This window comes from Fusarium proliferatum (genome assembly GCF_900067095.1).
Source record: "Fusarium proliferatum ET1 genome assembly, contig: FPRO_scaffold007, whole genome shotgun sequence".
Lineage (NCBI taxonomy): Eukaryota > Fungi > Ascomycota > Sordariomycetes > Hypocreales > Nectriaceae > Fusarium > Fusarium proliferatum.
Genome location: NW_022194796.1, coordinates 2,248,764 through 2,263,912, shown reverse-complemented (window position 1 = coordinate 2,263,912; position 15,149 = coordinate 2,248,764). Strand labels below are relative to the sequence as shown.

The 15,149-nt window shown below is 47.4% G+C and overlaps 7 protein-coding genes across 7 annotated transcripts; all 7 read left to right on the top strand.

Annotated features, from left to right (window-relative positions):
• Positions 1–1,475: 1,475 nt before the first annotated feature.
• On the top strand, positions 1,476–2,267 carry FPRO_07417 (uncharacterized protein; the record flags this gene model as incomplete). Its single annotated transcript, XM_031234529.1, has 1 exon — positions 1,476–2,267. One exon carries the CDS (start codon positions 1,476–1,478, stop codon positions 2,265–2,267), a length of 792 nt encoding a protein of 263 aa, XP_031084257.1.
• A 1,254-nt stretch (positions 2,268–3,521) lies between these two features.
• On the top strand, positions 3,522–3,926 carry FPRO_07418 (uncharacterized protein; the record flags this gene model as incomplete). The annotated part of the gene is made up of 1 exon (XM_031234528.1): positions 3,522–3,926. One exon carries the CDS (start codon positions 3,522–3,524, stop codon positions 3,924–3,926), a length of 405 nt encoding a protein of 134 aa, XP_031084256.1.
• Positions 3,927–5,541: 1,615 nt separating this feature from the next.
• FPRO_07419 (uncharacterized protein) lies at positions 5,542–5,991 on the top strand (the record flags this gene model as incomplete). Its single annotated transcript, XM_031234526.1, has 1 exon — positions 5,542–5,991. One exon carries the CDS (start codon positions 5,542–5,544, stop codon positions 5,989–5,991), a length of 450 nt encoding a protein of 149 aa, XP_031084255.1.
• Positions 5,992–6,902: 911 nt separating this feature from the next.
• Positions 6,903–7,739, top strand: FPRO_07420 (uncharacterized protein; the record flags this gene model as incomplete). Its single annotated transcript, XM_031234525.1, has 2 exons — positions 6,903–7,161; positions 7,225–7,739. 2 exons carry the CDS (start codon positions 6,903–6,905, stop codon positions 7,737–7,739), a joined length of 774 nt encoding a protein of 257 aa, XP_031084254.1.
• A 331-nt stretch (positions 7,740–8,070) lies between these two features.
• FPRO_07421 (uncharacterized protein) lies at positions 8,071–9,009 on the top strand (the record flags this gene model as incomplete). The annotated part of the gene is made up of 1 exon (XM_031234524.1): positions 8,071–9,009. The coding sequence occupies one exon, from the start codon at positions 8,071–8,073 to the stop codon at positions 9,007–9,009; it is 939 nt and encodes a 312-aa protein (XP_031084253.1).
• A 973-nt stretch (positions 9,010–9,982) lies between these two features.
• On the top strand, positions 9,983–11,956 carry FPRO_07422 (uncharacterized protein; the record flags this gene model as incomplete). Its single annotated transcript, XM_031234523.1, has 6 exons — positions 9,983–10,081; positions 10,138–10,399; positions 10,460–11,036; positions 11,084–11,345; positions 11,394–11,707; positions 11,758–11,956. 6 exons carry the CDS (start codon positions 9,983–9,985, stop codon positions 11,954–11,956), a joined length of 1,713 nt encoding a protein of 570 aa, XP_031084252.1.
• Positions 11,957–13,508: 1,552 nt separating this feature from the next.
• FPRO_07423 (uncharacterized protein) lies at positions 13,509–14,800 on the top strand (the record flags this gene model as incomplete). The annotated part of the gene is made up of 2 exons (XM_031234522.1): positions 13,509–14,081; positions 14,141–14,800. 2 exons carry the CDS (start codon positions 13,509–13,511, stop codon positions 14,798–14,800), a joined length of 1,233 nt encoding a protein of 410 aa, XP_031084251.1.
• Between the last annotated feature and the right edge of the window lie 349 nt (positions 14,801–15,149).

Sequence of the window (15,149 nt, the reverse complement as noted above, 5' to 3'; positions counted from 1 at the left end):
TGATCTATTCTATATAGACCAATTAAAATCACCTTGCTATTCACAAGCTCGCCATACAGTTGCGGGGTAAGCAGTCTCGAGCCTCCTCTTGATGGTCAGCCTGGAAAGGGTTCCGTCAGCCCACGGAGATCAGCTCTCATGAGTGAGACTTGAAGCACGGTGCAATATGTTGGGCGGGCCTTTTACTGTGTCTTCGTTTTCGATGTCCAGTCGTCTACGAGGCTGATACCGGCTAGCGTCATGGCGGGATGTAATGTTTTTGTTTTGAGCTTGGTGACTTCCGGTATCTTAATCATTCGGTTTGGTTATGTGGCTCTTTATTCGCGGCTGAAACACGGCAGAACAATCCGCCGCATATGCAGCCACATTTCTGCGTCTTTCGTTGGCTTGAATGTGGTTGGGCAGCAATACACGTTGTCACCTAAGGATTTGAGTTGAACAAATCAGGGAGAAAATAATCAGGTAAAGTCTTCGTACTTCAAAGTTAGTATCTCTATACCTCTCATATTAAATTCCCAGACACGTGCCAGAATGACATTCTGAACCTCGGTCAACACATTAGTTGAGCAATGGACCTTGCAGAGGGCTCTTTGTGCGATATATGTATCGCGGCCTTGAGAGGCGGCAATAAGATCAAGGAATCGAAGGATCACTGTAAATACAGCGGACGCGTTTTCAGAAACTATCATCACCAAAAATACCACGATTTGGCCGTCAGTAAAGATGAGTGTTGTTTCATCTGTACGTGGCTGTGGAATAAGCTGCCAATTCAACACGGCAGAGACAGTGTATCAGCCGATGGTTTCCGGATATACTGCAGTATTCACAGACCAGACATTACATTCCATGTTGTATGCCCTTGGGCCGTCGACTTTGACCTGGAAGGTGGGTCTGGACTTCTCTGGAGATGAAGATTATATTTCTCACTTATGCTTTTGGTGTCTTTGTTTAGCAGGAGAACACTTGCGCTCTCATTACGGTCAATTCTGACTTTGCTTGATGCTAGACCCTGGGCCTATCTTGATGAACACATAGGGTCTAGTCAGTCTCTGCAGAAGGTTAAGACCTGATTGTCAGCGTGTGAAGAAGATCATGGACATTGTCTTCTACCTTCTTCGAACCGTGGGATATATTTCCCGAGTAGAATCATTGATATCTATGTGGCTGAAGATGGGACAGTATATCTCCGTGAGAGAGCCGAGGTGAAAACCTTCCATTTGAAGGACCAACACAAAGCCGGAGACTATCCCGTATACTGGACACTCTCTCATCGATGGGGTGACCCTGAGTTGATCCCGCAACTTTCACGAAGCACGGAGGATCAGCTTCGGGCTGGCATGGCACTTAGCAAATTATCGCCCACAATTCGCGATGCTGCCCTGCTAGTGCGTCGGATGGGCTTCAGATACATATGGATTGACTCGTTATGCATACTGCAAGACTCCCTAAGCCAGTGGCAGTAGGAGGCTAAAGAAATGGTCGACATATATCGCCATTCATTCTGCAATATTTCCGCTACCGCCGCATCCTCAGACCCCAGCAGCACCGGCCTATTTTCCACGAGAAGTCTTCCGTCGAGGCTTTTGTTTCCTTTCAAAATACGCGAGCAGAATCTAGAAGACAAGACCGGCTTCGAGGTTGGGCCATGGGTACTATACAACGATTCTTCTTGGAAAGATGAGATCGAAAATACACCCTTGAACACCCGTGGGTGGGTTGTACAGGAGCGGTTTCTAGCCCCTCGCATTGTTCATTTCACCAAAAGTCAAATGTACTGGGAGTGCCTTGAGACTACTGTATGTGAAGCAGATCCGAACTGGGAACTCCAGACTCTTGCAAAAGACTTTTCTTTGCACCGCCAGCCTATCCACACAGTGTATAAAGCGGCAGGACAGCAGATTATGAAAACAGTGTCGACAGATCAGAGATACGAAGCTATGGACAGAAAGACTTACCATACTCTGTGGGGTAACCTCGTGTCTATCTATGCGAACTGTGCTCTGACGAAAGAGTCAGACAGACTCATCGCCATGTCTGGTATTGCCAATGAGGCCAACAAAGATACATACCTAGCCGGGCTCTGGAAGGAGGCTATACACTCCGATCTGACCTGGAGGACAAATGCAAGTGAAGGCGCCGAGGTGGTTCGCAATGGGTCGTATGCTCCAACATGGAGTTGGGCTTCCGTCGTTGGAGGACACACGACACTCAGTGCTTTGCATCAGAGGTACAGCGGCCTTCCAAAGCCGCTCGTGAAACTTGTGTAAGAGCGAATCGTAGCTGAATCACCCGGAGGTGATTCTACAGGACTCCTGCGTTCGGCCGAGCTAGATATCGAGTGTAGGCTGTTCTACTATTGCTGGACGGCCCTCTCAACCACGCTCACAGTATACAAAGATGAAATCAGAAGTGATTGCTATTTTGAAGAGAATTTCAGCTCGCAGAATCTACAGCTCGACATCACGGATCTGGTGCGAAAGTTCAAAGAGATGGAAAAAGTGGAAGGGGCATGTGTGCCTCTGTGCACAGGCTGCCATGGATATGGAGGGGGCAAAAACGTCTTCATGATGCTGGAACTCGTCTCAGGGACTACTTTCAGCCGTGTTGGGATATTTGACCACGGAGAAATAGGGACATGGATTAGCGAGTGGTCTGGATCTCGGACACGCATTACACTCGTATAACATGTACTCATGACAGTCCTCTTCAGCAGTTCACTGACGAGATGCCATTCAAATTTCGAGAATTCGCCGTTATGAGGTAGCATTACCAGCAAATACCTCCATTTAGAACGGAAACTTCGGCATAGATCGAGATCATGGAATGTCCGTGATTTTGGATCTTCTGTGCCCTTTACATTAGTGAGTGTCTCGAAAATCTGACAATACTCAATCACAGAGCTGTATTTAATGCTCGTGCGCTTTCTATACGAGAAGTAAGTCCCTTTGTCGACGGAGGATCGTAGTATGAATGCAGATCGCTCCTTCGTAGCGGCCGAACACTATAAAGCGGCCGCTCATGCATAACCACAAGGCGGCCGAACCATATAATGTAACCTAGCTATTCTCTAGTACGACGATCATATATATTTCCGCGAGCTTGATTATCACAAGCAGGCTGATATTTCGATTCTGACATCATGTAACGTTCGTACTGTTGTTCTTCTTTTGGGGATTGTTTGCTTTCAGCATCGCGCACCTTCGTGATAGAGCTGCAAATTCGTTGATCATCCTGTTAGTCACTCTTATTCAGCGATCCTCTTGTCTATCCAAGACTAGATCGCCGATTACCTTTAATGCAGGCCATGTATTGCTACTTCTATGAATGTTTGAAGATGGTGTGCTCAAGTATAAAGGGCCATCATCCGACCACTTCAACGACATTATCAACACAACAGTTTCACAACATTCACACACGCATTCCAAGCCATTAAAAGCTTTAGAAAAAAGTTCAACTCTGTAATCCCGCACCACTGACTCTTAGCTTTGCTTCCCTTTGCTAATTTCCACCAGACCGCCAATATGAAGACCACCGCCATGTTCATGATCGCCGCCTTGGCCAACAGCGTCGTCTCCCTCGACGTCAAGGACGCTTCAACTCCTGGTGGTGGCACCCCTGGCTCTCCCGCCTGCGGTCGCCAATGCCTGATCACCATCTCCCCAGTCGACGGGGCCTCCACGCAAAGGTCCGATGGCTTCCCTGGCTCTTGCAAGGAGTACGCCACTGGTCAGCTGAAGGGCACCAACCGTGCTATTGATGGGGGTCGTCTCAATATCAACGGTGTCGGAGGCAACCTCGTCATTGACTTTGTCAAGAACGGACGTGATCGCCGTGCCTCTTTCACTAACTGCAAGGAAGCTGTTTTCACCGGTGCGCAGTGTAGCCTTAAGCAGGGCGGTTGTGACAAGCAGGCTGAGTCTGGATAAATCACTATTTGTGGTCATCTGTATGATGATATTCTACTGTTCTCAAAACACACTCGTTAGGAACTCTCAGACTTTCGATTCGCTTCGCTGTCTCGTTGTCTGTATCCAGCCATAACTTGGGAACAGCTACAAACTTATATAATTTTATGAGCTTCAGTTCATAGATCTGTTATCATCTCGTCACCATTATCAATGTCTGCGGAATGGAGCGACAAATCATGCACACTAACTTAACATCTTGGCTATATCGACAAACATAGGCTTCGTGATGGCCCCTGCCTACCACCCAAAATGGGGCTTGCAGTGTCGATGTCAGTCAATGATCTCTGGGCATATCAGTCTCCTGGGGATGAGCTAAGAGTAAATTGGCCGAGACAGTTGTGTATCCAGTTTCATGAGGCACCTTCACTCAAAGAAGGATCCGCACCTTATCTATCCAAGGGTTACTTCTGTCTGCAACATCGACAAATTAGTAGCGTTGATAGCTACTACGGACGAAAGTTGACAAGATTCGTTCTCTCTAACGATTCTAATTCCTGAAATATGACCAAAGACCCCTTTTCAGAGCTGGGCTTATCAATATTACTTCTATATTTCACCTTTTATTTAATCACCTTCTCTACTGGGAAGAAATGTCTGTGCGGTGTGTTTCACTGCTAGCAGACTGAACCATTTCGACGTGAACCTCTGTTGTTTGCTGTGCTGTTGGTTGTCCCCTCTCAAGACTGCATATGCAACTAGACAAATCTGGAAGTGCACCGAAGAAAGTGATCAAAGGGATCTGGGGCCTTGAGTATCCTCAAACATTGCAAAAGAGAAAGACAACACATAATCCATCACAAAAATATTGCGAATAGTAGATACTAGTATTTCTTGACTTCTCACTTATATTGAAGATTGCACGATGGTGGGACCGGAGTCATATGTCTCAGCCCCAGCATTTTAGACCACGGCTCGGACCTGAACTATTCCTATCTCGATCGTCGGCTGCATATCACCCGGGGAGGATGGTCCTGGTTTAATTAATGGCCCCTATCGGCTTGGTCTTGGCTTCGGCTCACGAATCAGTCAAAACAAATAAGCTTGTCCGCCACGACCAGTACTGGTTTTCGCGTCCTGCACCTGTACCTCTTCCACCATGAAAGGCCCATCATCTATCATCTCTGGGAATTGAAAATTCTTCGTCGGCATCATGACTATCGTTCCGATCCTCACTCTGATACTCTCCATATTCGCCACTGATGTTTCATGCATCACCAGGTTCCTGCGTCCCCCCCAGTGGATCACCGGCCTCGACAGTGAAGCAGGCTTGGGAAAGAATATAAGATACAGCGTCGGAATATAAGATACAGCGTCGGAGATACGATAGAGCTCCTTTGGGGGGCTAATCTTGAGAAAGTTGAGCTTTTCTTAGTTCAAGAGACAATATCAAGGACTGTTCGCAAAGACCTAGACGGTATGATGTTCCGGTAATTCGTTACTCGTATGCGCCATTCTGACCTCGACGCCTAGCATCCCGTACTGAATGGAAGGCTGAGTGGGATGTATCTGGACTAGCAGAAGCAAATGAAGATTCTTTGTACTGGTTTGCCTTGAGAGACCCCGACGATCCTGAATGGACATTGCTTCGACGCAGTACTTCAATGTCACCGCTCCGGAACCCGAAACCTCTACTACGACTATTACGGCTCACATGACAACGTCTAAGACTGTGGGAATATCAACTACGCAAATCATTCCAAGACCTACAGTTACAGTTCAACCCACGAACGAAGAAGTGAGTTCAGATGCTGGATCTGACTCTGGAATCTCCAAGGGCGAAACCGCAGGTGCCGCGGTTGGGGGCACCATCGGCGGTCTGATACTTCTTGGTGCTATCGGCTGGTTGATCTGGAGAAGATTGGGGCGAAGTAAAAGAAACACAGACGCGTCAATGGTTTCTCAGAGCCATCAAGGGCAGGCTAACTGTTCCGAGACAAAGGCTGAGCTTTCTGGTGACCCGGCGGTTGAGGTGTATCCTTCAGGTTATGCTAGAAGTCCACCAGGCCTGCATGAAGCTCCTTGACAGCGAGTAATTCAATCAGGGACTAGAGATAAAGAATAGGCGGGGAAGCTTACTCATAATGCGATAGGTTATGGACATTCAAGAATTCGTTCATATTATACTTGATACCCATTCAAAGGCCCTGCGAGAAATTGAGGGGCCAGCTAATTTTGGCTATGCAGTTGACTGTCAATAAGGTTAAGCTTTAGGCTGCGAACACACACAGGTGACGAATGAGGATACACTGATATAAGGTTCAACTTAAAAGCTTTCACGATGACCAATAAATCTTGCTGCAATCCCCAGGGCCTTTAATCTTGGGTAATCGGGATCCATATCCCTTAGGTTTTACAGATTGGTTCTAGTAATCCAATCAAAGCCTGGCCCGCGTCAAAGGCTTGCGAATACTTTATCTCACTCGGCAATCGTAATACATAGACATTCTGTGGCTATACAAATCTGTCTTGTTGAAAAAGCAACACATTACCCTCATTGGATGATATCAAGTCAGTATGCGGGGTCATGGTTCATTGGATGATAGGATTCAAGTAACTGACGTGTTGCATGCCTGGCTGGCGAGCGTTTCCAAGGTCTAATATGATATCGCTGCAGCACTGATCACGCCGCTGGACTCTTGGCCCGGCTATTCAGCCTCGAGAGTTGTCGGTGGCGGCATCATGACTGGCGCATATTCTTGTTGGCTAACTTGAAACTCCATGCCGAAATCAGCCACTGAGCTCTGTGTGCTGATTCAAACTCTCAGCCAGGAGTGCTCAATTATGTTAAATATGTGTGTCTCCCCCTTGTATGCGAGAATGCCATGAATCCCTTTCATCCATAATTTGAACTCTCTTGCATCACTCCAAGTCAACAGGTGTGGATAGGCAACCCATAACTCCCCACCTTTTGACTCCAGTCTAAAACCACCCATCATGCAGCTGAGTTGGGTGTCTCTTCTGGTGGTTTCACTCGCCAGCCGAGCAGTTTGTCAAACGCGATTCGTTAATCCCCCACCATGGGATCCAGAGGACGACGGCAATCGAGATTTCAGCAACAACCGACGCTACAAGGATGGCGATGATGTCAAGATCCGTCTCCATATGAAATCGTACGGTGATTATTTTCCAGAGGTACATGTTTGGCAGGTGAATCCTGCCAACCAGAATAGATCGGAACATAAGCAAGTGGCCGGTACGACAAATTCATTATTCCATTCTGTAGCCTCGCGAGGGTTATACTGATCCTAATTTTCAGAGGACGTTCATTCCAAAACCACTTTCTGGAAGGCCGAGTATGACATGGCCCGCCATTTGAGACACGGCGAAGACGCTGTTTACCGGTTTGGATTGCTTAGATATGGTCAGACCAAGTCAACTGTGAATTCCACATACTTCAATGTCAGCATGCCGGATAATTGGAGGCCCAACCTCCCCTCAGCCTCAGGTACAACAAGCTTGGTACAAGAGTCACCCACCTCGCAATCCACCACTCAATCCACTACCCAACCCGGTCCCGAGTTTACAGCCACTGAGAAGCCCTCCCGCGAAGAAGGAAAACCAAGTAAAAAGTCCGGATTGACAGGTCCTGAAGTTGTAGGTATCACTGTTGGCGCATGCTTTGCTTTCGTCCTAATACTGTTCGGTTCCTGTTGGGGGTATAACCGGATGAGAGTGTCAAGGCAGCTACAAAAGTCGCACGAGTTTGAACTCAGAAACATGGAACGCGAAGTGCGCGCCTTGAAGGATACGGTATCAAGAATTGGTGCTTGAGAGGTGCGCTCAGAATTAGCAGCATAGCGATACAAGACATTGCTACTATTGAGTAAATTCATAAGAATTGAAGTTTTTGAACATCAACCTGTCGGTCAATGCTAGACAACCTCGGCACTTTTCCTAGCCAGGAATCAAAATCGCTCAGAATTATAACGTACTCGGTATATACGTGCCGATGTTGTTGACTTGTGCTCGGCTCAATTAGTAATCGTATTACGACTGAAGCTCCCTCTGACTCACACGCCCAATCGGCTGAGTACAAAAAGCTCATTCACATATTCCAGGCATCAATATCTTTAACATCGAGAAACAAACCAAAGTCGCAAGAATGAGTCTTCAATTCACCACTCTCGATGTTTTCACTACCACCGCCTTTGAGGGCAACCCTTTGGCAGTGGTGACGATACCCCCACCAAGCCAACAGGCTCCCCTCACCCAATCTCAAAAGCAACGCATCGCCCGCGAATTCAACCTCTCTGAGACTGTCTTTGTTCATGATGTTGAGAAGCGCGACGAGTCAGACGAGAGGGAGATTGATATATTTACTCCGTGGTTCGAATTGCCATTTGCGGGGCATCCAACTATCGGTACAGCTCTGTTTCTCCAGCCCCAAGGTGTCAAGACCATGATTGCAAAGGCGGGCAGACTTGATCTCCAGTTCAAAAACGGTTCTGCGCGTGCTTTAATTCCGCATGATGTAAAACTTCACAAAGAGCGCGTGCCAAAGCATGGGATTGAAGCTGGTTGGGATGAGAAACTGGCGAAAGTCGCTGCCGCTGATGAAGGCGCACCGCTGTTTAGCATTGTCAACGGAATGACTTTTGCGCTCGTTGAAATCCCATCTCTGGAGCTGCTCGGCGCTGCAAAGGTCGGGGCTATGAGTTACATCGACGGCAACTTGCAGGATGACGGCTGGAAACACGACTTTGACTCAAGGCGCTACTACTACACGCTTCTCAACGATGAGACGTCATCTGATGGAAAGCATGTGCAGAATATTCGCACGAGACTTGTCAAACGCAATATGGAGGATCCAGCAACTGGAAGTGCCGCGTGCGCGCTGTCGTGTTACCTGGCGTTGCACAAGCTTTCCGCGAATTCGATCAGGTTCAATATCACTCAGGGCGTTGAGATGGGGCGGGAGAGTCTGATTGTAGTAGACGTTGAAGTCGAGGCTGGTGGAGCTGGGGAGAGAAAGGTAAAGAGTGTTCATCTTAGTGGAACGGCGGTTGAGGTCATGAAGGGCACTGTTAGAGTGCCTCAGTGAAGGCTAGCATAGTGAGTACGAGTGCAACTGCGTCATATGTAATTTGGCAGTTCCGCTCATGTATCTATGAATCTTGGACAACCCGTTGCTCGTAGTGCTCAAAACAGACACTGATGCTTGTGCACAACAAACCCACGAGGATGTGTCAAGGAGACCCAGCGTCAGGGGATTGATGCATTTGAGGCTTGCCAGCAGCCTTTCTTTCTGTTGCCAGTGATTCAAACAATGTTTTTATCGAGATATGTAAACTCTTTGTCAGCAATCCCAACCACAAATTATCAACGCCTAGCATCTGCAGAAATGTTTCCAAGGTTGGCGGGCAAGGCAGTCAGTCAGGCGAGATCATGGACCACTGCGATGCAGGCGTCCGACAAAATGCAATATTTCCGGATACTTGCCGGGCTGTATAGTTTTCTTGCGTTTAGATGTGAATGGCATCGCAGCACTGCTGCTGTAGTGGATCAAACGATGTAGTGACCAGGCAGTCTCGACTTATTCTTTCGTAGCCACTCCTCCTTCAGGGCGCAAGAAAACAGCGAATCTTACTGTGGGGTGTCAAAATAAACTCAGCAAAGTTTATATTAAACCTAGCAAAGATGTACTAAGCTTAGGCTAAATTACCTAGGTGTTTTTGTCATTTAGGATTGAGGTCCTGTTTTTGCTTTCCTCCCCTAGCCACTGTGTACCAAATATTGTGACTAGCAACCACGAATTATTGTGCTGTCGGTCCAAGCCACTTGAAGAGTGGATCCGCAATCAAGAAATCAGCGAGGTCGCGATATGTAGGTATCCGCCTTGACAGTGCCAGGCAGTGCTTGCAAGTTGCAGCAAACAGCCTGTGAATGTTTGATCTAGCCTCAGGCTCCAGCCAAACCAAGGCTTTCGAAAGTTCTTCGCTTTCATCTTCCTCTTCTCTTCTCTTCTCTTCCTTCTAAGTTCTCCTCACCAGTCACCAAAGTCGACATCAGATATCATGGCGACATCCTCACTTCCCTGCGCGAACTGCAGCCCAGATGGCGCCAATTGTCAGAACACTGGCAAGTCCAGCTGCGCTAAATGCCGTCTTGTTGTCGTAAGTATTGGCCTCAGGTACTTCTCAACTAGTTGCATCATGCTCACATCTTGCAGTACTGCAGCTCCGAGTGCCAGAAGTCTCACTGGCCCATCCACAAGCTCGACTGCAAATCCGCTTTGAACAGCGATGCTTGGAAGCCTGGATGGGTTCTGCAGAATCGAATTCCAGCTTTCGCCCCAGGCGGCCAAGTCCCAACCAGAAATGGTCTCGGAGGGGATACTTGGATCTTTGGGGGTGTCCCAGCTCTTGATGTTCTCAAGCTTGACGGGAATGAAGGAGAATCCTTCCAAAAGAGTTTATCTCTTCTCTTTGCTGGTATTTGTTCTTCTTGCTCTGTATCTTGGTGGTGGAGTAGCTAACTCTTGGTAATGATAGCCTCAGGCGACCTGCGAAATGTCGTCAAGACCATCGCTCAACTTGCTCCAGGCTGGGATCAGCCCCTCCACATCACCATAAACGATCGTGACCTGAACATCGTTGGTCGAAATGCAATCATTCTTCTTATTACTCTTACATCTGACGACGACGAACAAGCTGTCGACTGCATCGTTCATACGTGGTACTCAAGCTTCATCCGCAAGTCTGACCAAGTCGTCCTTGAACAGCGCATCCGTCCGCTCATCCAGGCGGTCTGCGACAAGATAAAGGACAAGCCTGATAACCGCATTTCGGGTAAGACGTGGGTTTTCGGGAAGCGATCTCTCAGACTGGTTCTCGCCAAGGGGACTTGGGACAAGCTCTTGTCCTTCGTCAGTACCGCCAACGGTCTGAACATGGAGATAGCGAACCAGTTTCGAAAGGCCGTGACTCTCGCCGAGTCCCAACGCGACTTCCTCGATCGCCATTATGCGTTCCTCCCACCCTCTCATCGAGTCGCTAAGCAGCGATTTCGGGAGCATGGAGTCCTTCAACCTTTTGGAGTAGGACGAAGCGAATTTACCATCCCGAATCCGTGAGTGTTCGTTTCATTGACTTCCGGGATAAAACTAATATCTTCAGGACACTCTTCCATTCTCCATGCTCGTGGCCAATGGAGTATTCCTGCGAACCGCTAGATGGGTGGTCTGCGAAAGACGTTGAAATGACTCAGCATGGACCTGCAACCTCCGACATCTACGGTAAACTCTTCACCTACCTTCGCTCAGTCCTGAAGCACTTCATTTCACGTATTGCAAACAAACGGATCACCTTTCAGCTACTCCACTTGAATGCTACCGACCTTCTTGACCATCTCAAGAAGGGGTCATTTGATCGCATCGAGGTAAGATTCGGTGACTGTGTATCGACAGTACACTTACATTCTTTAAAGGTATCCAATATTTCGGACAAGTCTTATCTCGGCATCAATATGACGGTTACTGTGATGGCACCCTTGCTTCGCTCACCTACAGTCAATCCTCACGCAACACTTATCACACGCTTCATGGATGCCATCCAGGAAAACATGACAAGTGAGGATCGTGTTGGCCCGACTCCTGGGTCTGACAAACATGAAGAAATGGTGGCACTCCTCGACGGTTACTTTCCCGAAACTGCCCTGCCTACTACAACCTGGGATGCAATTATCGTCAAGTTCGTACTTGCTTCGGATTTGATCCGAACCTTTGACCACATTTTCGACAAGTGAGTAATTGGGGAAGCTCTGCGATTGCCTTTGGACCTAACAGTTGTAGGATTGCACACAAACTTGAGTTTGATGAATTTCCGGAGTATATGAAGGTCGGGATCAAAGACGAGCACACCATCATCGAGAAATGGCCTTTTAGACTCAAGCTAAAGCAGGGACAGGCGGGTGCGCAGGAGGAGTTTGATCGCATGATGGGAGCGGGAGTGACTGGAAAGGAGTTCTACTTAGAGTGGAAAAGGGTCTAGGTGTGGAATGAGATGGTGGCAAATGAGCTGACGAGGACACATTTGCGAATTATTCTGGCCATCAGCTTTGTCTGTCACGAAAGTGTGGATGTCTTGACGCCGGGTTAAGCCTGTGACCGCTCGGAAGGGCTCAGGCACTATAGCCAGAGATTTAGGGTCCTCAGTCTGTTAAAGTGAATTTTATGCCATAAGAAAGAATTATGGTTATTCTAGGAACTGTCTACATAGAATTAAGAACTACTAAGCATGACGACCATTGCCAAGTCCTTATGTAACGCGATGCCAATCCTGTGATGCCTGGGCCACTTCGTCAACGATCCTAGCTGTTATGGCACGCCTTGACTGAGCAAGCTTAGCACTGATAAGGGTAGTTCGTATGACAAACAATAGCAGGGTATGGCCCGATAAGAGGGACAAAGTCAGCAGTATAAGCAATTACCATATACATGTTATGTAACAGCAGTAACAACAAGAACTTCATTTCAGTAGCCATAAGCCCAACATAAGAGGCAAAATATTAACATTCTTAAGAACAATGTTTTCATTCTTTCAAGAAACAATAACAGCTGTTCACATCGTCATTTTGCCGATCTAAAAGGTTACCTGGAAAGGCCAGTATCAGCCCTATTACTTAGTAAAACTTCGGCATTATCGTAGTCCTCAGACGAAATTTAGCCTATGTATTGCTGATAGTATGCTATCAATCTTAGTATATATCTCTAAAACGCAGTATCAGCTATCGGCAACAGCGCTGGTCTACCTGTTCCATCCTGTGGAGTTGAAGTTGCAATTATCGGGGCTCTCACCCTCAACATCAAAATGCAGAGCATCCCTGAATTAGGTTACATTTATAAAGCGGTAAATATTGGCCAAAGTCGAAGCAAAGTTGCTAATGGGACTTTGGAGTTTAGAGAAGAATACTCAGCCTGCCGGCTACTCCGTGAGTATATCCATATTGTCCAGATTTGTTTTCAGCTATGCACGGAAATTCAATAGTTTTAGACCCTTATCCTTTCAAGGATCAATTATTGACGCTAGTGGGGAATATTGCTCCGAGTTGGGACAGACTATTGACTGTTGACTGTTAATATGGTTAGTCTTGTCTGCCATTGGGGTTGTTTAGTGGCCTAGGTGACAGTTTAAAAATAAATCGGAATTGTTGCGCGGGCATATTCCGCCCCAAACTGATCAATGACTGGTCAATCCTTCGACTTCGTCACCTACCCGGGAGATATACCTATGATGGAGGATGACCGCTGAATTGGCCTCGACCTGTCTTTATTGCCAAGCTATGGGGCATTGCATCGGCCAGCCAGCCACAACACCATCCATCCACGTCACCTCACTGGCTCCCTCTTCTATTTTCGGCCGAATGCATAAGGTAGTCTATGAGATAGCAATTGAACCAGAGCGGAAATCTTTTATTAAGAGCAAGACCCCTTTCAGTCACGAAGATGATTCCTCAACATCGCCTGACCACACACCTTTCTCAATCACCCTGCCAATTTTATCTTTTACCCATTATTCTTGGATACTACAGCAAGTTTACAAAATGTCGGCATTAGCGGAGAAAATCGGCACTAAGCTTCTGGTAAAATTTGCTTGTGGTATTGCACAAGCTGCTGGCGCCAAGGCTTTTGAGAAGGGGTTTGAGGAGTTCTTTGGCAGCGATGAAAAGAACCTTGAGAACACCATCAAGAACGAGATCGCAGATGTCAAGAAGGAACTCAAGGAAGCCATCAACCAGATTCGAGATGTCAAGAAGTCTATTGAGAACCTTGCCAGTCAATTGGCTGATAGCATCCTGCAACTTCGAAGCGACTCCTTGAAGGGTCACTTGACAAAGATCGACAGTCTCTACAACAGCATCATCGACATTTTCGAGACTGTCGTTCACGACTCCGAGATTACGGACCTTGAGAAGCGCCAGCTGAGGATGCGTGAGCTCCAAAAGCGATTGGACAGTCGACTTAAGGAGGTTGCTAAGGACGTTCCCGAAAGTCTGGAACAAATCAACAGCTTTCTTGGCGAGGAGGGAAACAGTTCGTTCCTAAAGCAACTCGCACAGCGTGCTTTTGACAACTCTGAAGAATTCCGAATTTTTTACCTCAGATGCAGGGCTTTGGTGAGTAACAATTGATCAACAATTAGTGACTGGGCATGTGTAGCTAACTAGATGTTCAGGTCTACAGCTACTGGGCAGTGGTCGGCCGGGGAATTGAGCTTTTAGAGATGGCGACAAAAGCCCCGAAAGTCCACTTCTCCGAAGGAGAGAAGACTACCGCCCGGCACCTTGGATACCTGGAGAAGCAGCAAAAGCTTTTCGAATCATCTGTCGGCAAGGCTACGATCGACCTCTACAACAGGCTTATGGAAGTCAAGGGTGAAGAGAAGCTGAAAGTCTGGTTTGCGACAAACGCTTCATCTGGATTTTCAGGACACACTCTCCCTATTGATGGACTCGGCCCCGTAGCCGTTGCAGATGCCGGGTGGCAGAAATGGTACCTAACACCTGCGTCGGGCAGGGAATCACTTGATTCATTCAGCGGCTCTGCCTATTGGCTACAAGACATTGAAACAGGCGATTGGTTGGGCAATCTAACTGCAGGTGCTGGCTATCTTACTAGCAGATACGTCATTAAAGGACATGGGCTCAAGACCCCCGTTCAGTGGAACTGGTTTATCAAGCCTGCAGCGCCAGGTTCCGACAGGTTTACTCTTAGGCAGGAAGAGTCTCCAGGCTGGGTTATAAGTGTGGACAGGCAAACTAAGGTATTGATAATGCATGGGCCCTTGCCTAGCCCAAGTGCTGAGTTGTTCCAAATTCTACCTGTGGATAACTGAAGATCGACGATAGTGCAATGAATAACATGGACCATGTACCATCACGCATAGTTATTTAGGGGCTTAACTCCTCTCTTTATTATATTCATAGTCAGGCATACTTTCCATCACGAAGTGCTGAGACGCGGTGGTGTCTTTCTCCGCAAACTCTGACTTCCATTTTACAGCATCTTGCTCCTCATCAAGCGACTTTGAACCCAAACCTTCATCACTCCATCACGTCTCAGCAAGGTTTCAAGCACTTTAGGTCACGTATATAAGGCAGTGAAGATCAGCTACTATCTGTGGAGAGTCCATTCATGAGCTAAAAATAACTATGTACAAAGAATGACAGAGGTCGACTGCACAC